The sequence below is a fragment of the Haliaeetus albicilla genome, chromosome 2 (assembly GCF_947461875.1).
Source record: "Haliaeetus albicilla chromosome 2, bHalAlb1.1, whole genome shotgun sequence".
Lineage (NCBI taxonomy): Eukaryota > Metazoa > Chordata > Aves > Accipitriformes > Accipitridae > Haliaeetus > Haliaeetus albicilla.
In genome coordinates, this window is record NC_091484.1 from 39,739,882 (window position 1) to 39,767,724 (window position 27,843).

General features: G+C 39.5%; 1 protein-coding gene across 1 annotated transcript; it reads left to right on the forward strand.

Annotated features, from left to right (window-relative positions):
* Positions 1 to 1,464: 1,464 nt before the first annotated feature.
* On the forward strand, positions 1,465 to 27,424 carry EFHB (EF-hand domain family member B). The gene is made up of 13 exons (XM_069799663.1): positions 1,465 to 1,530; positions 1,848 to 1,910; positions 2,822 to 2,965; positions 5,390 to 5,570; positions 6,188 to 6,298; positions 8,307 to 8,436; positions 8,812 to 8,895; positions 10,688 to 10,755; positions 12,173 to 12,324; positions 13,129 to 13,336; positions 13,718 to 13,924; positions 14,465 to 14,646; positions 24,785 to 27,424. The coding sequence occupies exons 1-13, from the start codon at positions 1,465 to 1,467 to the stop codon at positions 24,947 to 24,949; spliced, it is 1,761 nt and encodes a 586-aa protein (XP_069655764.1). The 3' UTR covers positions 24,950 to 27,424.
* Positions 27,425 to 27,843: the final 419 nt, after the last annotated feature.

Genomic DNA, 27,843 nt, shown 5'->3' on the forward strand with positions numbered 1-27,843 from the left:
TATTTTATGTATTGAACTACCAACAATTATTGCTTTATTTGGCGGGAGCACTCTAAACTTTCAGTAACAACAAATATGATTGAAATATGAAATGAACTGAACATGTTAAGAATTTACAAGAGCTTCTTTAATTCCCAAGTGGTCATGGATGTTCTATATTAGTGGTGTGGTACAGCCATGTCTACAGCAGAAAAACACACCTACGTTTGAAAAAGGGCACGAGCACTGCCACAGCTAGATAATAGCTGACGATAATATATGTTACCTGAAGAAGATTAGGCTATTTTCACACGTGCTAGAAGCTAGCTGATCATAGTACTGACATGTACTGTCGATGTGTAGGACAGCCGGAGCAGGTAGTTATGCACCCCTACTGCCTGGCTGCCCGAGCCTCTCATCTTGCATTTGTGGGAAAGGGTCCTGAGAATTCAATTTTAATTTACCTTCCTTCATTTCAAATCCTTATCAAACAAATGTTAGAGCTGAGAATAAAATGGCAACAGCTGGTAATGTTTGTTAATTAATTACAGTTGAGGTCTGTATGTTTATCTAAAATTGGTTTTGCCGTCATAGGTCTATAGAGAATGGAGCAGGGTGTGATTAAATCAGGTGTTTTGCTGGGAAGATGGGGAGAGTTCACTAAATGTCACCTGAAAGTAAAAGTCTTTGTAAGAGCTGAGGGGCTTTTAAACAGTGGTGAAACTTGTTCAGTCTTACCCACGCTGCTTTCCTGAAATAATCTGCCTCTGTTTCTAAAAGGGAAATACAGTGGTTTAGATATAGGATGTGTTGATTCATTTAAGACAAACAGTAAGAGTGTTCACGTGTCCTGATCTATGGGTAGTGCTGACAGGCTTCTCTCAGCCACCTCTGTGCCGTTTTGTAGATGGGAGTTGCAGTTTTCTCTAGAGGAACAGTCTCAGTACAAAATATTTTATTAATATGTTTATACATGTGACAACAGTTGTGAAAGGGCCTGTATTTTTTATTAGAATAATTAAAGATTTAAAGTTTGATCAGACTTTTGACCATGTAAGGCTTTCTTTCAACCCAAAGAAAACTCAACCCACCTGTCTGAAAGCTGGTGGATTTTGAAGAACTTTAGTAATTGGTCTAGGAAACACACGACCTCTGCAGTTGGACCTTAATTATTTTCTCAGATCATGATGGACATGAAATAGCCTGAGCGCATTTTGTTTCCTGCCTTTCTCCAGGGGGTGCGAGGGAGATGGCGGGCAGGGCGTGAGGGGGGAGGACGGCGGGTGCTGGGTGCGAGGGAGATGGCGGGCGGGGTGTGAGGGGGGAGGACGGCGGGTGCTGGGTGCGAGGGAGATGGCGGGCGGGGTGTGGGGGCGGCCGCGCCGCCCGCCCCCCACGAGCGCTCCCGTCGCTGCCTCCAGGGGGCCGCGCCCGCCGCCGTTACCAGGCCGGTGGGGTAAACGGCCGCCGCGGCCCCGTGCCGCCATGGCGGGGATGCTGCGGCCCGTCTATGAGGGGAAGTTCACTGACAAGTTTCCTGAGCTGTCGGCCGTGAGTGCCTTCCCCGAAGGGGTCCCACCGTGGCCGCGGAGCCGCCCGCGTTCTGCGCGTTTCTGGGGCCGGGGTCTGGCCGTGGGCTGGGGGAAGAGGCTGGAGGAGGGGCAACGTGTGTGGGGCAGGCAGGCGCATTTCGCTTCGGTCCTCCTTTTTTCCCCCCAAAATGTGTGTGGCTCCTTTTTTTCCCCCTTTTATCAGAACGAGGACAATAAGACAACATCTTGTGCAGGGTGGCAGATCCCAGTTTGGCTTATTGTGCTTATGAGTACAATGGGTTTGGTTATGCCTTACTTTTTGATTGTATTGTGTAGGCTGGAAAGTTGCATCCCACTGGCGATACGGCTGCGAGTTGCCTCACTGAGGTTTTACCGAGGGTGAGTTGGTTTTTCAGATGCTCCTTGTGAAACTTTGTAATGATTTCCCATTAGTGATTGTGCTTTGAGACAAGCCCTAAAAAAAAAAAAAAGAAAATCAGTGAAATCTTGGTCTCTTATTCTACATCCCTTTTCTTTAGAAACTACTGGTTTTTTTCCGATGTTAGTTTCTGTTACTTGGGATCAGAGAGAATTGCTGGTAGGATTGTAAAACGCTTCTGGTAGTTCTTTTTCACCATGCATGTTTTACAAAATTCACCATGTTTGCTTAGATAGGACTAAGTAGAATTGTTTTAGACAGTTTTTCTCTGGTAATACAATTATAGTGATTATTATTGGGAATTACTATTACTTCTGATGGAGATCCTTTTTCTTTATCAAGGATGCCCCTCAGAATTGTGCTTTCCACTGGCCCTTCCCCATGCCCCTGAAGAGTCAGAGGATACTGAGACACAAACGGATCCCTTAAATAGCAACTCTCCCTTTAAATGGGTAATTAAAAATAACCAAAACTGTGGTTAAAATAATTTCTGAAGTTGCTTCATTGGTGGTGGAATTGTTGTGAATCAGGTTAAAAGTTTTTGAAGTTGAGAAATGTAACATCTACATTTCATGAACTGTATGTGAAGAAGCTGTTATCCATCTTCAAGATGGAACCAGACAGTTGAAACTTAGCAACTCTCTCATTACTTCTCCTGCTGGTTTAACAAAATTAGGCTGGGCTGTGTTGACCTTATGTTCAGAATATCAGCATCTGCAGGAGCGTACACATGTGTTACAGACCTAAAACATCCTCATATTTTGTTCTTATCTCTGTGGAATCACACTGAAAAGGCTGCAGTACATTTTCTTTCCCTTAATATTTTGCAAATATCTGGTGTAAAATTGTTTTTGCTTTGCTTTATATATAGCCCATTACTCCAACTAGTGTGCGAAAGTTTCGAAATACAACAAATCCAGCTCCTGGTGTTGAAAGAATATTCTACGGCAGAGCAGATGATCCTGATATTGCAGCTCACTTGACACATGGCATACAGTCACGTTCTTCACTCAGTGTAAGAATGTGACTTGTTTACTTTTGTTTAAGAATGGACTGCTTAAGAATGTCCTTAATAAGAGCAGCTGATTTCTTCATAGCCAGGGATGAAGGTACATAGCTGGGTTATTTACACTGCAGCATTTCACCGCTGTTGTGGATTATCTGAATTCTGAGGTCAATTCACAGGATTTAATTAGCATGGTTGAAATAGGAAAACATTTGAAATCCAGTGACTTTTATCTTATCGGTGACTAAACTTTTGCAATGACTGTTGAATTACTCATTTCATTTCAACATTTAAGTTAATGAACAGTCTCCTACCCACAAATTTTGCTGCTTTCTTTACTGATTACAGAGGTAAAACCTGCTGAGCTCTTAGCAAGAGAACTGCTATCTGAGAACATGCTTAGTTCAGTGTAATTATTATGTATTCTTCCTTATCTCTGGGTTGAAACAGGTTTTGTTAGCTAAAAAGTGATGGTTTGGATATGTCAGACTATTTTGTGTGTATTCTTCAGAAATTATTTTTGTAATCTGTAATCAAACAACTGATCATTGGTGATTTTATCACATAATTATTGTTACATTCTCTAAAAATAACAGTTGTGTTAGTAAAATACACTTTTATGATGCATTTCATCAGCTGGGCTTGTAAATTAATCATTTTCAGTTTTACAAATTAAGAAGTTGAGGCAAAGAGGAGTTCAGGTCTCAAAAATAAGTCTTCAGGTTGGAACATATAAGTCCTGATATTAGAGGATGTTGAGCAGGACATCTGTTAGGCTGTCACAGTTTAACCTCAGCCAGCAACTAAGCACCACGCAGCTGCTCACTCACTCCCCCTCCACCCAGTGGGATGGGGGAGAAAATCGGGAAAAGAAGTAAAACTCGTGGGTTGAGATAAGAACGGTTTAATAGAACAGAAAAGAAGAAACTAATAATAATAATGATAACACTAATAAAATGACAACAGTAGTAATAATAGGATTGGAATGTACAAATGATGCTCAGTGCAGTTGCTCACCACCCGCCAATTGACACCTAGCTAGTCCTTGAGCGGTTATCGCCCCCCCCCCCTCCCCCCACTTTATACACTAGATGTGACATCACCTGGTATGGAATACCCCTTTGACCAGTTTGGGTCAGCTGCCCTGGCTGTGTCCCCTCCCAGCTTCTTGTGCCCCTCCAGCTTTCTCACTGGCTGGGCATGAGAAGCTGAAAAATCCTTGACTTTAGACTAAACACTACTTAGCAACAACTGAAAACATCAGTGTTATCAACATTCTTTGCATACTGAACCCAAAACATAGCACCTTATCACCTACTAGGAAGACAATTAACTCTATCCCAGCCGAAACCAGGGCATAGGCTTATCCAACATGAAAAAGAAATCAGGTTTTAGGTGTCCCTCCTACAAAGTTTTACATTGAATGGATTGATTTGTTTAGCCTGTACTGTCTGTTGAAGACTGTTTCACTTTGCATTATTAATTAAAAATTAACTTGAGGAAGAGTTGGAATCTTATGGAGTTCGCTAAGCATGGGTTTGGATCAATTGTATTTGCTACTGCTTTTTTCAGTATTTTTTTATATAACATTTGATAAGAGTCTAATAATAAACCCTCTCTAGAGTCCCCATTACTTTGATGGGTAGCCTGAAAAATCAAATTATTTGTGAATATCAAAATACCCTGTTTTGACATTTTTGAAACTTTCTTTTTGAGATTTTTTTTTCCCTTGAAGTTGACCTAATTTTACAAGTAACTTCTATTGACCCAAGCACAGTGTGTACACTGAGAAAAAAAATTCGTCCAACCTAGTGCTAAGCTTTGAAAACCCTGCTGAAGTAATTTCTTTTGGTATGTTGGTTTAGGGTGCAATATTAGTGTATATCTTGAAACATTATCTTTAAATTCTGCATCAGCAGAATTGGGAGTAGCTGTTTAGAGAACAGATAGTCTTAACTGCTAGTCAGTAGATGTCTTTTAATCATAAGCACCAGGAGACTTCGTGCCAAAGACGTTATAACTATAATAATTTTCACACTTAAGTTTTTTGGTCATATTATAATTTGACTACAGTTTCTACTATACAGTAAGAACAGAAAGGCTACAGTCTGAAATTTTATAAATTAACAAGTGGAAAAACTCGCATAAAAATACAAAGTTCTGTCTCACAGTATGTATTTTATTTCACAATATGTATTTTATTTAGCTGGAGGTTTAGCATAGCATTGATTATTAGTGGTCTCTCAAAATACAGTTTTTGCAACTTGGTAGATAAAATTATGTCAGTGTAATCATATAAGATCTCATTAGAACACTTATGATCAAACTTTTGTTTGTGTGTGTGTGTGTGTGTGAGGGGGTAGCCATAGTGATGTGTGAATTAATAAATTTTGGTGGTTTTCCTGCCTCTTGCGTTGTTTGTGATGTCTTTAGGCAGCTTCATTGATAAATCCACTTCCTAAAACTAGTTTTCAACAAAAAATACAAGACAAAAAAGAAGCAATCTACTTTAGTAATCGTCAAGCATCCTTGGGCAGATCACATGATCAGTCTTCTATGTTACCTAAGGGCTTGGATATAATTAATACTACATTTGGAACAAAAGTCATCCAAGGTAGGAAAATTTAGCATTAAATCATATTTCTTCTAAATACAAGGTAATCTGCAATTTAGTGTCTAGCACATACTCTATGCTTCCAACAATTCCAGCTTAATAGAAAAGTTATTATTATAGCAGTTATTGAAAGGCATAAAAATGTACTAGTATTTTTCAAGTTATGATGAAGAAACAAGCAACTGAGGACATTTGGTAACTAGTAGGGCTTTTGGCTCTGTTCCAGATCTGTCTTTGAAGATTTCCCCAGAGAACTGTTTAGGTAGCTGACAACTTACCTTCTTTTTCCCAACTATTCTAATAGGTCTAATAAAAGATACTACCGTGACCTGTGAATCTTTCCTCCATAGATTGGAGCAAATCATGCATGTGTTGACCATATAACTCTTTTGCAACAGTTATGTTCATCTCAGTTTCTGTGAATTTTTTTTTCCCTAGTCCCGTGTCATTTTGCCGTAAGATTCCTGTAGATTGACTAGAAATGTGGTAAGAAGTATCATTCTTCCACAGTATTAGCATCTTTTCTAAGAAGATATTGTTTAAAATTAAGAACCAACCAAACAAAACACCCGTTGCCACTACCTCCCCCAACCATATATTTATTCCTTACTTTCTAGATATATCAGCTGGAGAGCTTATAAATCCACCAAAAACTTTTGAGGAAGTGGATAAAGAAGCCAGAGAAGGACATGATCTGTACATTATGTCACACAGTGATTATTATGTGGGTAAGTTCAAAGACTGATACTAATCTGCATAAAAAGTTCTAATATAAATAAAGGTAATTGTTCCTCTTTGTGTCTTCAACACATATTGTATACTATTTTTTGAGATATAAAAACTATTACTTTTTAATACTATATTAATATAATACAAATTCTTTTTAAAAGTAATGATGTGAAAAAAATACTTATATGCAACTGAGAGGGCATGACCTGTTTTTAGAACGGTAGATCATTTCATGGTGCGTGTATTAGTGTAAGAACTTAATGAAGGAGTTGGAAGCCTGATTTCTTTTGGGTGCTATTTGAAAAGCAAAATATTTCCAGGAAACTAGAAACTCATAGATGCCCTGGTTGCTTGTTGAGTTTGACATTGTCTGTGCTACTGAGAACAATCTCAGGCTTAAAGCCACAGACTGTGAACCCAGCCCATTCCAGTAGTTTCACCTCTGGTTCCTCTTTTTTATCAGAATCCAAACAGAATTTCAGGGCAGCTAGACTTTCTGATGGGGGAGCTCAGCATCAAGCTCTGGTTATAAGGAATTTCAGGCTGCTGAGTGGCTCTCTGGAATGCAGGTTCCTCAGCCTACAGCATCCTGCCTGTGTCTGTCCTGCAGCCTCTGTCTCTGCCCTTCCAGTGGGCTGTGCCTCCACTGCTTTAGCCTCTGGGGGCTGTACTTGTGTGAAGTGGTCTGCTCGGGGATGGTTACCCTTTATCTCATAGGTCTGCACAGGAACAGAGTGGCTGATATGCAAATAGCACTCTGAAATGCAATACATGTATTACTTTTGCAGCCACTTATATTTTTCCCATTTCCATCATTTTGACTTAGGCTGAGAGACTTATATTGCTGCTCTATAAGATTAGTATTATAATAAAATTGCCTATTGCGCTAGAACTGACAGTTTTGTAGGTGCAGGCCAAACATATAAGAAACTGCAGTACAGATATTTCAGTTGTAATAATGTAAATTTTATATGGAGATAGTTACGTAGAAGTGAAATTACAGCACTGTGTTCTCTCACTGAGAAATTCTATTACAAGTACTACTAGTACAAATTGGCCAAACTTGTAATTTTATTTCCTCACCTTTCTTAGGTGTTTTAATGGAATTATTCATTATCTGTTTCTGTCTCCTTTGTAACTTCTGTCCACAGATTCAAGGAGAGGCCAAGCCAAAAACAGACAGATAGCAAAAAAAAAAAAAAAAAATCAACTATGTGCCCCAGTTTTGAACAATAACATAAAAATTCCATGCTGCCATACAGCCAGAGGGAGCCCTTATTGGAAAGCATGCAGTGAATAATATTTTTTGAAAGTTCTAATTGCCATTATTTTCAAAAGATGATTGAAAAGAGCTTGAAGAAAAGGAATGACTTTTTTTTCTGTGACAAGAAACATGCTTGCAGCTCACTTACATAGAGTACTTATGAGATATTCTTGTATGTGAAACCTCATTTTATAGGCAAGACTGGATTAATAGATTCTTGAAAAAGTAGGGTAATATCTTGTTTACAGTGAAGTCAGTGGCAAAATTTCCACTGAAGTCAACATAGCAAGAATATATCTGAAAGTACAGCACCTCAAAAACATTTTTTTCCTTTTAGCATTTTTTTTAACAAATAGTAAATTAAATGGTACAAAACTCTGCTCAGGTACAGGCATTATAAAGTGATTTGTTTGAATGACCCTCACTACTTAGGTGATCTGGTATTTTTTCATTAATTCTGTCGGGCTAGTCTTTAGTCAAGCATAAAAGGACATCCAAGTATTTTACTACTGAAGCAGTTTTTGTTTTTCATTTTGCCTTTTGTCTTCACTTTTGACAATGAGATTATTCCTAACTACTTAATAAACATGGGGAATGCAAAACAGTTATCTTTAATTGAACAGAATTGTTAATAAGTTATTTGCTTTTGTTTCTTCATTGTTTTGTCTTAAGAATGAAGATACTGAGTACATTTTTCTTCCTGAGGTATTTTATACAGGTTGAAATCCTTACTTTTTCCACAGGGGAAGCAATAAATAGGAAGTATGACTCGCCAAACTTCAGCAAGTCTTTTGTTTATGGAATAGAAACCCCTCACTTTAAAGATGGGCGAAGTGTATCCAAATCCTTAAATTGGCTCTATGATCTGCAATTGTAAGTTGCAGTGAGTTAACTAGTTAATTAATGGTGTGAGTTCTCAAGAAGAGTAAGTCTTCATATTTGAAGACAATTTTACATCTTGCAATCCCATCCTTAGCTATATTGAAGTGAATAGAAAATGCAGGGAGTAATTTTCAGAATAGTTTACCCAAAACAGTTCTACCGTAGTATAACAGCACTTGGCATGTCTTTAAGCATTACGTAAAGACACCTTTGATTTTAAATAGCAAGATTTTTCAATTACTAAATTTGTGTTTGTCTTGCAGAGGAGTTGCTCTTTCCTTCTAACATATAATATTTTTTAATAATATTGAAAAAGTGTTGAATATTGTTAAACAAATATGTGTGAGTTATTTTCATAATTTGTAGGAAGAGAGCAGCAAAAATTGTATCAAAACGAAGTGAGGATTTCAAGGAAAAATTTCAACCTCAGCTTGGAAAAGTTCTTGATCCGTAAGTAAGCAAAGATACCTTCCAAGAACAAGATGCACTCACATTTACCAAGTCTCCAATATCTTTTCTGTCTTAGGTAAATATTATAACTGTGCACTCAATGCTTCCACTGCAGCACTCAGTTACAAGAAGGGACTTTCTACTTGCCCTAATTAGGCTGATAAGTACATGAGTTACTAATGAGGGCTGTATTGTGTCTATGTGGTAAAGTTAAGTCTTACTCTTTAAATGATCTATATCTGAATTGATCGATTTGCATCAAGGAAATTACAAGCACACTGTAACATTCCGCCCCCCCCCCCCCCCCCCCCGTCTTTTGTGGTTAGGAAGGTTTGAAAGAACTGAAATGTCTCACCTATTATTTGGGGATGTGACCATTTTTCTTACTCTGACACTATTTTTGGTCATCTTTGTTTCATCGCCTGTATTCTCACTTTATTACTTCTTTGGAAAAGGACATGGAACTAAATTGTGTTGTTATCTAGCAGCATGTATCAATCTCAGTCAAATAATTTCATTGCTTCATAAACCTCAGGTGATCTGGAACAACTTTTTAATTTTACAAAACAGTGCTTATGAAGGGCTACAGTAGCCCTAAGGTACAGTGTTGTCAGGATACAGCTGTGCTAAAATCTAGGGTTCCTGAATGTATACAAAGACTGTCTTTGCAGATGCTCTAGATTTCTTCAAAATTGTGTGTGAAGACTCACAAACATTACTGACTTTGGTAGCAAAATTTAATTTTAAGTTCAGGATCACAGACTTAAGTGACTATGGAGAATTATGCCCATGGTACCTGTAAGGAGTGAACACAAATGTAAGCCAGTTTCTCCTCTCCCCTTCACTGTGCCCTAGCTTACTGTGAAGTAGACCTGGAGCGTAAGCAACATGAGGCAGTATGGTCAGGGAATATGGGTTGCAGTGCAAGCTCAAACCCAGCACTAATATTACAGGACAGGTGCAAACTAACCTAACTTTATGTAGTGAATTTTACACCATCCACATCCTATGTGTAATATGAAAATAATAAAAGAAAAATACTCATAGTAATTTTTAGATTATAGTGCTTCCATCTCTGTGTGTGGTTTTTTTGTTTGTTTGCTTTGTATTTTAGAACAAAGCACTCATCCTGTTTTCAATTTTGATGGAGATTTCTGATTCATGTAACAGTTTAATAATGTAACATAGAGGTAAAATGAACATTACATCTTTTTCAAATTAAGAAGTAAAAAGCCAGTTCTTTAATGTTACCAACAGCATCTTAATTTTCTGGGAAATAAAACTGGGCCCAGTTTTCCAGATTGGTTGCTGGTTTTGGTAGACACAAAATTGCATGTGAAAAAGCAGAGGTGTGATTCAATTTTTCCACTTTAGCCAAAAGTAGTTTATTTGGAGACATCATTTCAGTTGGAGATCTGGTTTGTCCTAAACATTCCTATTATTTGACTAGTATGTTATACGGGCTTTTCTCACTCATTTCTGTCATTGTCTTAGAAAAAAAAATACTTTAGCATAGAATGTTTTCCCTTTTAATGAGTGTAAATGTTCAAAAAGTTAATGTTTACATTTGGTTGTGTTATATTACTAACAGCAAATGTTCTAAACACGTATATAAAGGGATGCTTTTCTGGAATGGCAACTTGAAGCAAAGTACTGATAAACAAATTTCAGGTGAACTATGTGTATCATCCCTCATTATATAACAGATGAGCGCTTTTTTAATAATAGCATGGGGTTTATTTTTGGTATTAATAAACTTTGACAATTAACAAAGAAATATGCTTATTGACAGTATAGCAGAAACAATGAATGTTCCCCCAGGCCATACATTTGGAATGTTAATCCGTCCAGATGAATATGGTAAGTTCAGGGGCAGAATAAAATCTTACCTTGTTGATAAAACTATGCTGAAGTAGTTACTGTTGGTTGTATAGCATATAATTCTCCTAAAATCTTAGAGGCAAGGTACAGAAATTTAATGGTGACAGTAAATTTTTGGAGGGGATATTTGAGAAGAATTGAAGTTGCTAGTGGGAAAAAAATGAATGCCAGAAATAAAGAAACTTTAGGTTTTTTTGTTGATCATATTGTTTTGGTTTTTGTTGATTTTTAAAGCCTCTGTATCTAAATGTAAACAAGATGGAAATGGCAGAAAACTCATATTGACATCTAAGTGACAAAGTTAAAATGGCTATTTAAATCAATTATGTGTTTTTCCTCCAATGATTTTTCCAGCACTTCTACAAAAAGAGTAAAAATAACAAGCAATAAATAAGAACGATAAGTTTTTGAAGGTAGCAGGAAGACAGAAAACAATGAAAATAAAAAATGATTAATTTTCTTTATGACAAAATTTTGAAAGCTAATCAACTCAAACAGTCAAATGTTGGGATTGATAGTGTTTTAACATTATGTTAATAACTAGGGAATACAGTGAATAGTTAGGCAGCAAAAAATGTAAGTGGCTCAAAGTTATTTAATTAGTCAAGACCAGAGAAGGCTTGTTCAAATTCTGCATAAGCTTTTATACATGCTTTACTATGTAGTGTAATGAAATTAAATATTTCAAATGTGGAGGTATGCTTGTCCTATAAGGAACAGCAGAAGGAATTGAACAAAAAAATTCATTATTAATAAGTAGAAAGTAATGCATGTACATTGCTGTTAGAAGGGGATTAGGTGAGCTACTTCTATTTGTTACTGGAGTCAGAATGAACTTATTGCACTCTAGAAATAGTGACCTTGGAGTCTTGGGGACTTGGAAGACTGTAGCTCAGTGTGCCAAACTGTTCAAAAATATTAATAAACCTAGAAAATGGGAAGAGTAACACAAAAATAGTACATTGTCATCCTAGAAATCAATGGTATATAATTATCTGAAATATTACATTGACTTTCTCATTGGGTCTTGTAAGTATCCTGAAATATGACAGACTGGAAGTGATAGATTAATAATATATGTTCTTTTGTTCTCAACTATCTGGACATCGAGTAACTCTTACTGCTGTCAGAAGTTTTTGGAAGCAGTGGGTAGATTTGTGAAGCCATATTAAGATGTTTCAAAATTATTGATATTAACTGCATGTAAGTAGAGAAATCATCATAGGGACCATTTGATCTTGTAATGCATTGGCTGTATCAGATGTTCAGCAGTGCTGAAAATCAGCATCTTGAAACTGAAATTCTCCTTTTCCTTAAGACTGTAAGCCATTTAAAAAAAAAAGTCTGTTTTCTGTATATGTGCAACTAATTGAGGAAGTGTTTATTTTTATATGAGTTGGTGATCTTCTTCACTGTCGGGTTCCATGTGAATTCCTCCGTGGCAAAGGCAGAGAGAGAGCTGTCTTGACTGCAGTTCGGCAAAGTTTGAAGAAAGCTAACTATGAGAATTTTGACGTGTTAGTAGAAGCATTCAGGCATTATGATAAGGTTAGTGCTTTGAAAAAGTACAAATGTAAAGGAATGTGTGACATTAGCACTCCTGTGCTATGGAGACACAGACATGAAGAAACATAAGCATAGCAAAGCAAATATAGATGAAGATTGTAAGGAGAAGGTAACTTCATAGTTATTGGATGTTTGATCTACTGTGATATGCTATGGCATTAAACACAACACTATTTGGAGCCTTTCACAACAGTATTTGGAATATCCAAGTTAACAGCAAGCAAGGGATATGTGAGCAGGAATAATCTTACCATTTTTTGCTCTGCAAAATTTGGTATTTCTTCTTAAAAGAAAAATGGTTGAAGGGATTATGTTCATATTTTCTTCCAAGCTGTACTTTTTGACTGAGTCACCAAGCATCAGAATTTCAGATCTTTCCTTTTTTTCTCTCTGGAAAAAAAAATTATAATTGATATTTCATATATAACATTAATTGTAATGTGTACAGAATGATTGATGCCTGACTTTCAAAAGAAGTCTGGGCTTTGCCTCAACATTTATGATTAGATTGTTATCTTGTCACAATACCCTGTCACACTCTTTCACTCTCAAATCAATGTATTATTTAAGTTGAAAATTATTTATTGACACTTTAATATGCAGATTTTTAATTTTTAAATTACTCGGGGTTTCTTTTTATACTCAGCAGTGTTACTCTTCTGAAATGGTGTGCCTGGTGAGGTATAGAGAGATACATATATATAACCATGTATGTGTATGTGTTCTTTTTGGTGGAGCCTTTTTATAATGGCTGTTATAAGAACTGTTTTATTTTATTTATAATAGAATGGTGATGGAATGATAGACAAGGATGACCTACGAAAGTCCTGTTTTCAGCTTAATGTGAATCTAGATGGTGAACTCCTGGATTCCTTATTTGACTATTGTGATTTGGATAAAGATGGTCTGATTAATTATCTGGAGTTTGCAAACTTTCTGAACTGGAAAAACAAAATGGCTGTTAAAGAGTTTGAAGAAAAAATAATTTCAAAAGGTAGATGACTTAATACTGGGAAATTGTGGGGATGATCTTGTTCTTACAACAGCTGTTGAAAGGAGATTGCTGTTGTAGACTGGGTGCTCCTTTAGAAGGGTGGGATTTGGGAAGTGCATTTAGTCCTTGCCTACTACCAGCAGAGCCTCAGATACAAATGTATTTCGGAATCCTGGAGTTCTGTGTCGCATGTTGAGAATGTCCCATAAATCAGGAGGAAGTAAAAAATTTCTTAGAATCATTATCAGAAATGGAGATTAATTATGTTACCTACTTTATAGTTTTTCAGTTAGGATTTTAGGATTCAAGCAATGGTTTTTACCTCTTAGTCTATAATGTGCAGATAATAAATCCTGGCTGTACCATTACTGTTGTTTATAGGGAAGAAACTAGATGCTCCTGTTCTGCTGGAGGACACAAAGATAAATAATGAGCCACTGCTGAAGCAGGAAGATCTTGTGTTAAAAGAACTGGGAAGCTCAGAAAAGGCATCAAAGACACTTAGAAGATCAGCAGAGCATGTATTTGCAAATTATCAAACAACTTCTTCTCAGTATAATGCTGTAGTAGGTGGTCTCCCAACAACCTGTAAGTACAGTGGACTGTACTTTCTGACTTCTGAGAAAGTGAGACAAGTTAAGACAAAATCAGGAACAAGTTTAAAAAGTATTGCTACAGGTTCTACTAATGTACAATAGTGAATTAATTTATCTAAACTAAGTTTGTTTAGGATTGTGGCTTGGAAGTTGGCATGGCTTGGATGTTTGGCATGGTTAATCCATTCAAAATGTGGAAGTTAATCTAGATGTCTTTGAGAAATTATGCTAGTAATTTTAGGAGAACAATGTTTTCTTGGAATCACCTAGAGATGTTTTCAGCTGGAAGTACTGAATACATATTAGAATATTACTGGAAGATTTCCTGTTGTCATGTTTCATGATGTAGCTGAAGCTAGGAATTCTAAAAATGTGAAAAAAGAGATGAGGAAGAACATTATGTAACTTGTTATTGAACCTATGTGAGATGAAGTATCAAATTTGTTCTTATTTCATACAAAATGTGTTATCCTTCCTGGCACTATCTTTACATACAGGCTTTTCCATGCTGCCTGTTGATTGATTTCCACAGGTTATCCAGTGTGTGGTGTTCCAACTATTCGTTCAGATATTCCTGCTCCTCAAATTCGCCACATCAATGACAGAACTAATTATGGTGATGAGGCCAATGCTTATGCATTATTATTCCCTTCTGTCTACAGTCAAAAGGGAGTGTATGAAAGAGACTTTTCTAAAACAAGACCAAAGGCAGAGGTATAGTGCATTTCTTCAGAATATTCTTCCAAGATAAACGGACCCCTAGTCATGTGGGAGTGGAGAGTCATATTATCAGATAAACAGGTTGTAAAATTCGTTGTTGCAACATTACCATCTTTCTTTATATCTATTCAACTATCTGAAAAATATGTACTTTTCATTCAAAATTATTCATAAAGGTGGCAGATACTAATTTTATTGAGATCCAACTTCAATAAGTAATATAGGGAAGTACATCAGGTTGTTGCTACTCACATGCTCAAATGCTGTGTCAAACGAGGGTTGGTAATTAATCTAGGGCTTAAGAGTCTATGACTCATCATTTTTGCAATGTGAGAAGAGCAAAGCAGTTGTGAAATTTCCATCCTTGCACATACTCAAATTTCTGACCAACGTCCCAAGCAACGTGATTTAGTGGTAAAGTTAGCCCTGCTTTGATTATGTGGTTGGATGGATGATCTCTAGAGATCTCTTCTAACCTAAGTTACTCTATGATTCTATGAGTAGGTGTCTTAAAAATCTTCTTGTGGGGCTTTTTACAGGTGTATAAAACTAGTTTCTATCACTCAGGGTTGGATGTTCACTGGAAAATTTTACCCAAGGTGTCTCTCCTCAAACAAACTTGCAGGGTTTGCTAATGGCAGATTCAGTAAACTGCTTGAATATACTTTTTAAGTGCTCTGCTGAGTCATGGTCGTAGGCTTAGATCTACAAAGGACTTGTATAGTGAAAGAGGATATAGGGAGTCACACATGAATGCTGTGCCATCTCATATTTCTGAAGAGAAAGATAGGAAGTGATACTGTAGGGACTTACTTGAGGACACTGTGATTTTTCTATCTGATATCTCTGGGGACTGCTACCACTGTTAGCTCACAGCCCAGACTTCCTCCCACATAAATACTAAACCAACTTTGCTGCTTCTTCAGTATTGTTTACTCTTTTGCTTCAACATTTGTATGCATATTCTAGTAAAAAAATATCAAGAGATAACTTCATTACCTGAAATACAATTTATGAGACGTTCGTAACAAAATGTGAAATTCCAATCTAAAATGAAAAAAGAAGCCTTGACAACCTCTCCGCCTCTACTAGTCATTATATTCAGTCACTTTGAAAGTGGATCTGGAACTTGAGTATATATATTTTACAGAAAAGAATGTTGCTAGTTAGTGGCTGGGGATGTAAAAGGTGTGGTGTCATGTTCTATACATATTCATGAAACAGCTTGTCAAAATGTTGTGTACATGAGCATTTCCCATTTTATAATCTAGCTCTGAAGCAGGAAATGTGTGCATGCAGAATATAGCTAACAGTAAATAGAATTCATGCTTCATTGAGAAGCCCATTATACCTGTCAAGCACTAGATAGAACTCTTCTCTGAAGTTGTGATGTGGCCTGAGATGTCGTACTCCATTGTAGACTATACAGGCTATACAGAATTCAGTATGAAACCACCTCTGAGTGTGTTAAATCACCCTATACTCATGAAATGGTGTTTCAGTATTTTAGTGAGGGTCTTTGATTTATTTTGATATGGAGCATTAATATTTTCAAACATGTAATAGCTAATGAAATTATTATATGAAAGCCAAGAGTCATTTAATACTACCAGTTTTAGTATAGGCCTGTGGAAAAGAATGCAAATTCTGACTGTAAAGCAGTTTCATGAGGTGACTCTTCATGTTGCTGTCATGGTTTAACCCCAGCCAGCAACCAAGCACCACGCAGCCGCTCACTCACTCCCGCCCCCATCCAGTGGGATGGGGGAGAAAATCAGGAAAAGAAGTAAAACTCCTGGGTTGAGATAAGAACGATTTAATAGAACAGAGAAGAAGAAACTAATAATGATAATGATAACACTAATAAAATGACAACAGTAGTAGTAAAAGGATTGGAATGTACAAATGATGTGCAGGGCAATTGCTCACCACCCGCTGACCGACACCCAGCCAGTCCCTGAGCGGTGATTCCCTGCCCCCCCCTTCCCAGTTCCTAAACTAGATGGGATGTCCCATGGTATGGAATACCCCGTTGGCCAGTTTGGGTCAGGTGCTCTGGTTGTGTTCTGTGCCAACTTCTTGTGCCCTGGCTGGGCATGAGAGGCTGAAAAATCCTTGACTATAGTCTAAACACTACTGAGCAACAACTGAAAACATCAGTGTTATCAACATTCTTCACATACTGAAGTCAAAACATAGCACTGTACCAGCTACTAGGAAGACAGTTAACTCTATCCCAGCTGAAACCAGGACAGTATCTACCCCTTATTCTATACCATTGATGTCATGCTCAGTTCCCATACCTTTAGTTACATCCTGATCAATCATCACCACCTTTCCATCCGTTTGAGACATATGAACAATGATATATATGTATGTAAGTATACACACACAGAGATATCATTCCTTTAGTTCATGGGTTATGTTCATAAAATGTTTGTTGAGTTCATTTAGTTTCCGACTCGGCTCCATCTGTCATACCAGTCTGTCTGGGCAGGAGGGATGGTGCAAAGTCCTCTCAGTCGGTAGAGCAGGATTGGGCTTCAGTGCGGTGTGATGAGCAGATGACATTTGACGCAGTAGGAGGATGGTGTGCACCGTTGGATTGTTGCATGCTGGAGTCAGTTCTGGTTCCATCACTACTGCACTTTGCTCAGTTTTATCGCAGTTCTTTCTTGCTTGATCCAAGTGATTCTTACTATAGTACTATGGATATAGCATATAACAATTATAGTAATGATAACATACAGCAGCAGGGTTATATAGTAACTAATATCATACAGTTTAATTCTGGGTATTTTCACCTAAAATCAAATCCCCTTGAGGCACACATTGGACTTCTCCATCTTTTCGCATCACCCACCAAGTGCACCCAGGCCCTTGAGCAAAAGCAATCCCACGAATGTGTTTACCTTTGCCTGAGGCAGGAGTAACCCAGACTGTTTTCCCTGACATATTTTTCATGTGCACTACAGGGACTTTATCCCCTTCTACAGTATGTAAAAATTCTGATTGGGCAGGGCCACTCCGATTGGCAGATCCTCTGGTGTTGACTAACCAGGTGGCTTTTGCTAAATGTGTATCCCAATGTTTGAAAGTTCCGGCCCCCATTGCTCTCAGTGTAGTCTTTAACAGTCCATTGTATCGCTCAATTTTCCCAGAGGCTGGTGCATGATAGGGGATATGATACACCCACTCAATGCCATGCTCTTTGGCCCAGGTGTCTATGAGGTTGTTTCGGAAATGAGTCCCATTGTCTGACTCAATTCTTTCTGGGGTGCCATGTCACCACAAGACCTGCTTCTCAAGGCCCAGGATAGTGTTCCGGGCAGTGGCATGGGGTACAGAATATGTTTCCAGCCATCCGGTGGTTGCTTCCACCATTGTCAGCACATAGCGCTTGCCTTGGTGAGTTTGTGGGAGTGTGATATAGTCAATCTGCCAGGCTTCCTCAGATTTATATTTCAGCCATCGCCCTCCATACCACAGGGGCTTTAACCGCTTGGCTTGCTTAATTGCAGCACGTGTTTCACATTCATGGATAACCTGCGCGATAGTGTCCGTGGTCAGGTCCACCCCTCGATCTCGAGCCCATCTATATGTTGCATCTCTTCCCTGATGGCCTGAAGTATCATGGGCCCATCGAGCCATAAATAGCTCACCCTTGTGTTGCCAGTCCAGGTCCACCTGAGCCACTTCAATCTTGGCAGCCTGATCCACCTGTTGGTTGTTTCGATGTTCTTCAGTGGCCCAACCCTTGGGTACGTGAACATCTACGTGACGTACTTTTACAACCAGATTCTCTAGCTGGGACGCAATATCTTGCCACAGTGCGGCAGCCCAAATGGGTTTACCTCTGCGCTGCCAGTTGCTCTGCTTCCATTGCTGTAACCACCCCCACAGGGCATTTGCCACCATCCATGAGTCAGTATAGAGATAGAGCACTGGCCACTTCTCTCTTTCAGCAATATCTAACGCTAGCTGGATGGCTTTCACCTCTGCAAACTGACTCGATTCTCCTTCTCCTTCAGCAGTTTCTGCAACTTGTTGTGTAGGACTCCATACAGCAGCTTTCCACCTTCGATGCTTTCCCACAATGCGACAGGATCCGTCAGTGAACAGGGCATATTGCCTCTCATTCTCTGACAGTTTATTATACAGCGGGGCTTCTTCAGCAGGTGCCACCTCCTCCTCTGGCGACATTCCAAAATCTTTGCCTTCTGGCCAGTCCGTGATCACTTCTAAAATTCCTGGGCGACTGGGGTTTCCTATGCGAGCCCGTTGTGTGATCAGTGCGATCCACTTACTCCACGTGGCGTCAGTCGCGTGATGTGTAGAGGAGACCCTCCCTTTGAACATCCAGCCCAGCACTGGCAGTCGGGGTGCTAAGAGGAGCTGGGTCTCAGTACCAACCACTTCTGAGGTGGCTCGAACTCCTTCATATGCTGCCAATATCTCTTTCTCAGTTGGAGTATAGCGAGCCTCGGATCCTCGATATCCTCGACTCCAGAACCCCAGGGGTCGGCCTCGGGTCTCCCCAGGTGCTTTCTGCCAGAGGCTCCAGGTAGGGCCATTCTCCCCAGCTGCAGTGTAGAGCACATTTTTAACATCTTGTCCTGTCCGGACTGGTCCAAGGGCTACGGCATGAACAATCTCCCGTTTAATTTGTTCAAAGGCTTGTTGTTGTTCAGGGCCCCATTTAAAATCATTCTTCTTCCGGGACACTTGATAGAGAGGGCTTACAATCAAACTGTAATTTGGAATATGCATTCTCCAAAACCCCACGACACCTAAGAAGGCCTGTGTGTCCTTTTTATTAGTCGGGGGAGACATAGCCGCTATTTTATTAATCACATCCATTGGGATCTGAGGATGTCCATCTTGCCATTTTATTCCCAAAAACTGGATGTCCTGTGCAGGTCCCTTGACCTTACTTTCTTTTATGGCAAAACCGGCTTTCAGAAGGATTTGGATTATTTTCTTCCCTTTCTCAAAGACTTCTTCTGCCATGTTGCCCCATACGATGATGTCATCAATGTATTGCAGGTGTCCTGGAGCTTCACCTTTTTCCAGTGCAGTCTGGATTAGTCCATGGCAAATGGTGGGGCTGTGTTTCCACCCCTGGGGCAATCGATTCCAAGTGTACTGGACACCCCTCCAAGTAAAGGCAAATTGTGGATGACACTCTGCTGCCAGAGGGATTGAGAAAAACGCATTAGCAATGTCAATTGTGGCATACCACTTGGCTGCCTTTGACTCTAGTTCGTATTGACGTTCTAGCATATCTGGAACGGCAGCACTCAGCGGTGGCGTAACTTCATTCAGGCCGCGATAGTCAACCGTTAGTCTCCACTCCCCATTAGACTTCCGCACTGGCCATATGGGACTATTAAAGGGTGAGCGAGTTTTGCTGATCACTCCTTGGCTCTCCAGTTGGCGAATCAACTCGTGGATGGGAATCAGAGAGTCTCGGTTGGTGCGATATTGCTGCCGGTGCACCGTTGTGGTAGCAATTGGCACTTGTTGTTCTTCAACCTTGAGCAACCCCACAATCGAAGGGTCTTGAGAGAGACCAGGCAGGGTAGACAGCTGTTCAGTGCCCTCCATCTCCAAGGCAGCTATACCAAAAGCCCATCGATACCCCTTCGGGTCCTTGAAATACCCCCTCCTGAGATAGTCTATGCCAAGGATACACGGAGCCTCTGGACCAGTCACAATGGGGTGTTTCTGCCATTCATTTCCAGTTAGGCTTACTTCAGCTTCCAATACAGTTAACTCTTGGGATCCCCCTGTCACACCAGAAATACAAATGGATTCTGTCCCTTTATAACTTGATGGCATTAGAGTGCACTGTGCGCCAGTGTCTACTAGAGCCTTATACTCCTGTGGGTCTGACGTGCCAGGCCATCGAATCCACACAGTCCAATAGACCCGGTTATCCCTTTCCTCCACCTGGCTGGAGGCAGGGTCCCTCTAATTCTGGTCAGAGTATTCAGTATTCACTTCTCGTAAAATTGGCTCAGAATTCCCTTCAAGAGGATCGGAAATAAAATCAGCCCTTCTACTCTGTTTGGAAACTGGAGCGGCATTTTTCCTGGTAGAATCCCCTTTTGTGGTGGTTTTTCCTTGCAGCTCACGTACCCGTGCATTTAGGACCGAGGTAGGTTTTCCGTCCCATTTCCTCATGTGCTCTCCATGATTGCATAGGTAAAACCACAGGGTGCCTCGCGGTGTGTACCTTCTATATTCTCTCTCTTGGGCAGAGGAACGCTCACTCCTAATAGCTGAGACATTGGTCCTTACACATGTGGAGTAGGACATATCCTCTTTGAATTGCTGGAAATCCTCGGACAGCTTCTCCACAGCCGCAATGCAGGCTTGTAGGGAGGAGGAGAGATTTTCTTCGTATTGACGGAGTTGGCGAGCCACTTCCTCCACTGTCGGTGCCTCTTCATCCTTCCAGGCCATTATTGCCAATGCGTTGGCATAGGATGATGGTGCGCTCCGTACAAACTTCCGCCACATGGGTCGTGTGCATTGGACTTCGTCTGGATCTTTAGGTAATTGTGGGTTGTCCGGGTCATGATGAATCGTCTCTAGCACAGCTAATTCCCTCAGATATTGAATACCTTTTTCCATGGTGGTCCACTCGCTTGATTGACATACATATAACATCTTCCTTAAAGGGGTACCTTTCCTTCACACTTGACAGGAGTCGCCTCCGGAGGCTGATGGCTTGTGTCCCTCTTCCAATTGCCTTGTCAATGCCACCTTCCCTGGCAAGCGATCCCAGCTGCTTGGCTTCCCTACCTTCTAATTCCAAGCTATTAGCCCCATTGTCCCAGCATTGGAGGAGCCAGGTGATAATATGCTCACCTATACGGCGGCCAAAGTCTTTTTGCAAATCCCGCAGCTCACTCAAGGATAGGGACCGGGTTATTACCTCTGGTTCTGCCTCTTCCTCCGGTTCCCGTGATGACCCTGGTTCACCTTCATCCTTCGCTAAGCGAACTGATTTTTTTGTATATTTCTTTTTCTGTACGGGGGCAACTGATGCTGGTGCAGGTTGGTCCACTGGTTCAGTTGCAGTATCGCTCGCCGGGTTTTGGATAACCGCGGTGTCTGTTGCCGAAGTTTGGGTAGCAGCAGTGCTCGTCGCTGGGGCTGGAGGGACCGCAGTGCCCGTTGCCAAGGTTTGGGTAGCTGCTGTGCTCATTGCCGGGGCTGGAGGGGCTGCAGTGCCTGTTGCTGAGGTTTGGGTAGCCCGAGTTCTTGTCGCTGGGGCTGGAGGGGTCACGGTGCCTGTCGCCAAGGTCTGGGTGCCTGCAATGCTCCTTGCCGGGGCTGGAGGGGCCACAGCGTCCGTTGCCGAGGTTTGGGTGGCCGCGGTGCTCATCGTTTTGTTGTTAGGTCCAGAGACTTTCTCTTCCCCTTGAGGGTACTGAGTGGTGTCGAACAGGGCTCGATAGGCATGGGCCAGGCCCCAGCACGTTGCAGTGATTTGTATCTCTCTGGAGCTGCTGGGGTGACAGCATACCTTTTCCAAATATTTTACTAGTTCTTCTGGATCCTGCACTTGTTCAGGGGTGAATTTCCAAAACATTGGAGGTGCCCACTTTTCTAGGTGCTTGCCCATACTACCCCACACACCCTGCCACTCATAATTATCCAGCCTTGGGGCACATCTCTGAGTGATCTTCTTAAATAGCTGTTTAACCTTAAACGAGAGCTGAACCACATTCAGAAGTATGCTAATTCCTAGCAGTAGGGCTAGGACTGTGCTAGTCCCAACATCCCAGGAGTATTCAAATTTTTCAAAATTCTCAAACACCATTGTAACTGGACTGAAGGAGAAAGGAGAGGGGAAGAAAGGTACCCCACCCATAGACTGGTTTTCCATGGAGGAAAGGTAAATGGTATAATTATTAATAGTTTCCCACAGATGGCTCCCGCAGTATAAAGGTGACAATGCTAAGTGCAAATACCGGATTAATCCCACAGCCGATGACTTTATCATACCATAAACCAGAGTTATACCATACATCAAAGCGAAAACCTTAATCCACCTCCCACGGATGATAAGCAGCAGAAGAGGAACTACATACAGCAAGCGAGGTGATACATCACAGAGCTTTAAAAACCAGAGCAACAACTCTAAGAACACATAAATCAACATAATGAATGCTTAGAACAAATTTGTTTTAACAAGCTCTGGTCAGGTTTGTCGTTATCTCAACCCTTTGTGCCCCACGTTGGGCGCCAAAATGGACTGTCGTGGTTTAACCCCAGCCAGCAACTAAGCACCACGCAGCCGCTCACTCACTCCCCCCCCATCCAGTGGGATGGGGGAGAAAATCAGGAAAAGAAGTAAAACTCCTGGGTTGAGATAAGAAGGATTTAATAGAACAGAAAAGAAGAATCTAATAATAATAATGATAACACTAATAAAATGACAACAGCAATAATGAAAGGATTGGAATGTACAAATGATGTGCAGGGCAATTGCTCACCACCCGCCAACCGACACCCAGCCAGTCCCCCAGCGGCGATTCCCTGCCCCCCCTTCCCAGTTCCTAAACTAGATGGGACGTCCCATGGTATGGAATACACCGTTGGCCAGTTTGGGTCAGGTGCCCTGGCTGGGCATGAGAAGCTGAAAAATCCTTGACTATAGTCTAAACACTACTGAGCAACAACTGAAAACATCAGTGTTATCAACATTCTTCACATACTGAAGTCAAAACATAGCACTGTACCAGCTACTAGGAAGACAGTTAACTCTATCCCAGCTGAAACCAGGACAGTTGCAAAAGAAAAAGTAGTTCTAGGATCTGGTGTTTTCTCCACTGGAATTCCTCCTAGTCTACTGAAGAGAATAGAAGTTAGGTAACTGAGTAATAGTGTGTAATTTATATTCAACATAATCATGTTGATAAAAGGTAAGGGTTAGTTTAACACCGTCTGCACACTTGATAGTCTGTGGTTTAGTCAGTGATTATTTTATGGCTGTTGATGAGCCAGGACAGAGTTGTATTTTAATATGGTGAAGTCAAATTATAAGAGCATGTAGTCCTTTATTGTCCCTACAGTGGTACCCTGTAATGGAATATTGCTTTTAGTTTAACTTTTAAATTTCACTAGCTTGTTGAAGACATTAGATCAAATCTGGTTTGTTTTCCTCATGAGTAATATTATTGATTTAACTGAAACAACACCTGTGCTTAAAGAAACAAAATTTAGTCCATGTTTTCCTCCTGTAATTTCAGCTGGCATGAACTGTCATAGATTTATTGGCTAAGATGAAGCTGCAGATTTGCTGTACTGTGGATCAGGCCTATATTTATACAAAAGACAGTTTTAGACAAAGACAACAAGGAAGGTTGATTTGACTGTGTTAAAGGTCTTACTTTATCAAAGCATGCATAAAATCTCCAGCGCATAAATATAATGCACATATACACACACACGTTGCAATTGAAGAAGCCAAACGTTTGCTAATACTAACAAAAACACAAGTCATGTTAATATTCTTCTGAAGCCACCTTCCTCTAATACAGGTCAGTGTAATGAGCATGCAGCAGGAAGCATCCAAGTGATAAAATACAGAAAAAAAAAATTTCTGCTTAATTACTTTGGTGTAAAACTATAGCAAGACCCAAAGTTGATGTGAACCATTTAATTTTAGTCACTTCACTCACTTATCTATACCAGTTGAAGATCTTGCATGTAGTATTCTTGCTGTGAAATGCAGACAATGATATAATCTGATTTATGTTGATAACTGCAAACAGTACAAATATAATGGATAAACAGGACTTGACTTAGGGCTTTTAAAAAAACATTTACTTTTCCCTGAATCTTCTCTGTTTGATTTTTCCAATGTTGAGGTTGCATCAACATTACTTAATTAACTAAAGACAATTTTGTACACCACAGCTTTCATCCCAATAAGATTCAGATTTACTTAAATAGGAACTTCTTTGGTTAAGGATGCAGGATGTGGTCTGTAGTTTTTGTTTAAGAGCAGGAAAATATTCTTTGGGAAACAGAGATTGCTAGTATATGTAAAAGCCAGACTATATAGTTTAACAAAAATGCTGACCAGAATTACATGGATTACTTTATTTTGTAGATTGCACAAATCCTCCACAACATTGGTGCAAACATTTCAGATGAAAGGTTTGAAGAGATATGGAAGCAAGCCTGTATGAAACATCAGAAAGAAGAGGTTTGTGTAGAAAGCATTAGGAATGTACTGGATGAGATACATGGATCACCCACAAAACCCAGTTGCTAATTCTAGTCTTTGGGCATTGCATTTATTTAAATTGACATCAGTCACAATTCTGATGCTGAACACAATAAACATTTTCAATAACTTGTGTTTATAGAACTGGAATTCACTGTTTATTGTCTTTCTGAATAGTGGGCTCGTCACATGTATATATGAATCTTACTGCTTCTGTTACAGTTAGTAGGAACTGATATCCATAGGAATAAAAGAGGATACTGCATGTTTGTAAGTGGAATGCAAATATTTATCTTATATTTTTTATTATCTTTTTTACAGTGTTTCTAAGTCTAAATAATACTTTGAGCATAGACATAATACTACTTTGAGCATGGACACATTTTGCTTTTTTAATTTATTTTTTTCTCTTATAAATGGAAGGACACTTTTGAAAGTAAAGTACTTAAGGTAAATATTTCATATATTCAAGACCTCTTAAAGATTATTATCATAGAGTGGCATCTTGTCTTGCTTCTAATGTTCCATATTTTCTTGTCAACAAAATGGTAGCTAACAGAGATCTGGTTGTGGTAAGTTACTTGACATGTTTAAAAATTCATGTGAGAAAGTGCTTTACAGTAAGATACTAAGGAAACTGCATAGTCATGGGTGTGGGATCTAAAGTGTTGTCATGAAATAGACTCCGTGAGAACCAGTGGATTAAGAAGTGCAAGAATAAATGCCCAGTTGTGTGGCAGAGGGCTCATATTCTTTATGCAAGCTTATGGCTATTAGGTAGTAGTATTCAGCTTTCACAAACAACAAAAAGAATGGATATTTAGAGGTGTATGTGCACATTACAGAAAAACACAGGCTAGGTAGTCAGAAAAGTTTTGGAGGGCTCTGTTCCCAGCTAACTGGGAGCTAACTGTTAGCTTGTGACCAATGCAATTTCTTGGGAAGAGGGATCTTCATAAATGAAAAGCACTTGAGGATCATTATGGAAATCTCAGTGAATATATATGAAGTCCAATAAGAATAAACAATGGAAAGCAAGTAGTACTGAAATCTGCAATTGTGAATTGGAATGTTCACACTTCGCCTACAGTACTGAGCTTGGTATAAAACAAATGGAAATTGTTCAGTATTGACAGTGAGGATGATTACTTTTAGACTTTTTCAAATTAATTGAAAAGAAAAATCCTTGCCCAATGTAATCTTAAGATCCAGGATTTCAGGAAGGATGTACTTTGTCACCTATTGATGCTCTAAATACCTTAGTGAGATTTGGAGGATGTTGCCAGCCAAAAGTTCTACTGAGTTCTACAATGTAAGTAAAGGTTCTATATAACTTAAAAACTAGGAATGCATGTATAATGCCAGCTTAAAATTTCATTGTAACACTTTACTCACGTGCTTGTTAAGATTCCTCTTTTGCCAGTGTTCTAGGAGCTTGTAGTTTACTAGCTTGTTACATGAGATCCACAAGCCAGACCCTTCTGTACGTTATTAATGTAGTGTTAATAGTAGCTGTCTTACATCAAGTAGAAAGAATTTGTTTTCTGGTATCTCCAGGGAGCAGGTGGTGGAAATGCTGCTTGATGAAGGCAGCTTCTTTCCTGCTGTGAATGGAAGTTGTTTTGGGCTGTTGTTGCCTTGCCTTCCCATCATTCTGGAACTCTGTGTGTGCACTGGGAAGCATGCAGGAAGCAGACTGTGACTGTCCCAAGTGAGCTCATGACAGAAAGATGAATGTACTGCTAATTTCAATTGATTTTATTATGTCAGGATTTCACTACCTCTGGTGAAATTCTCTAAAGCTCCTCTTCTGCTCATATAAGGTGGGAGGGAAGAATCCTTTACTGTTGCTGCAGTGCACTTCCAAAAGGATCGGAGAGAATTACTTTAAAAAAAAGTATTATTTTTCTCCTTCAATAGAAAATTTTAGATGAAAGATTTAAGCTCACTTCAGGGAAAAAAAAATAAAATTACCACATCTGTGTGTGTATCTATGTGAGATCCATTGTGTTCAGCAGCTGGAAATTCTGTGTACCCTATTTTTTGAATCTATTGTAAAGATACCCACTTTCATTCCTCTGCTTTCGGTAGAATGTTTTCCTTTGTCAGTGAAATGGAATTAACATTGTTCTTGGGCAGTCTGCTAAGGAAGTCCAGAATAAAGAAGACTGATAAATCATGGTTTAGTTTTTTGCCACTATGTTTCTAACCACAGACCAAAGGTTTCATTTTGAGGTTGGGTTTGAAATGAACTGGAAGTGGTGTTCGCCTAAACTTGCCTCTTCTGAAGCTTTAAAGGATTAATCACTGAACACAGCTGTAAATTCTACTTGTAGGTGCTTGTTTTTCAGCACAATATACATAGAAGGCCCCTGAAAGTTTTAATTTCTGTGACACAGACATTTACTTCTGTGGAGTTTCCCAAGCCTTTTGTTTCCTTTTGTTAAATGCTTTATGCACACAGAGTTTTGGTGCAGACTTCTGCATTTCATTTGTTTGACTTTGCAACATGTGAATTCAATTACATATTTATAGGCTTTAGAGCTGCAAGTTGTGTTCTATGATTTTTATGGTTCCCTTAATATATTCCAATTGACAGAAAATAACTTTTTCTTTCTTCTATATTGTAGTGTGATTGCCTTTATCTTGCTACAGAGTTGGTTTAACCAGGACAGCACAGTACCTTTCACTTAACCTGTGGACCGTATCCAAGGCAAAGTTTTCCAGAAAGGCTTAGCAAAACAACCTTCGCTATGATTCAAAAGCCATGTGTTCTAAGAGCAAATGTACAAATTTAGCGCTTGAGTGAATTTGTTCTGTTAACAGTTATAATACAAAATCACAGAGATTGTAAATATGTTGACTGAAACTTTGTGGGCAAAACTAGTAAACAGCAAATCCTGACAAAGGTAAGTGTTTTGGTAAAAATCAGCGAGTTTAGA

Bases quoted from the DNA above. Each gene is read 5' to 3' on its own strand.
- EFHB (XM_069799663.1), top strand. From the start codon at position 1,465: ATGGCGGGGATGCTGCGGCCCGTCTATGAGGGGAAGTTCACTGACAAG. The intron at 6,299-8,306 runs GTAAGTTCAAAG...CTTTTTCCACAG, and splicing joins ACACAGTGATTATTATGTGG to GGGAAGCAATAAATAGGAAG. The intron at 8,437-8,811 runs GTAAGTTGCAGT...CATAATTTGTAG, and splicing joins TGGCTCTATGATCTGCAATT to GAAGAGAGCAGCAAAAATTG.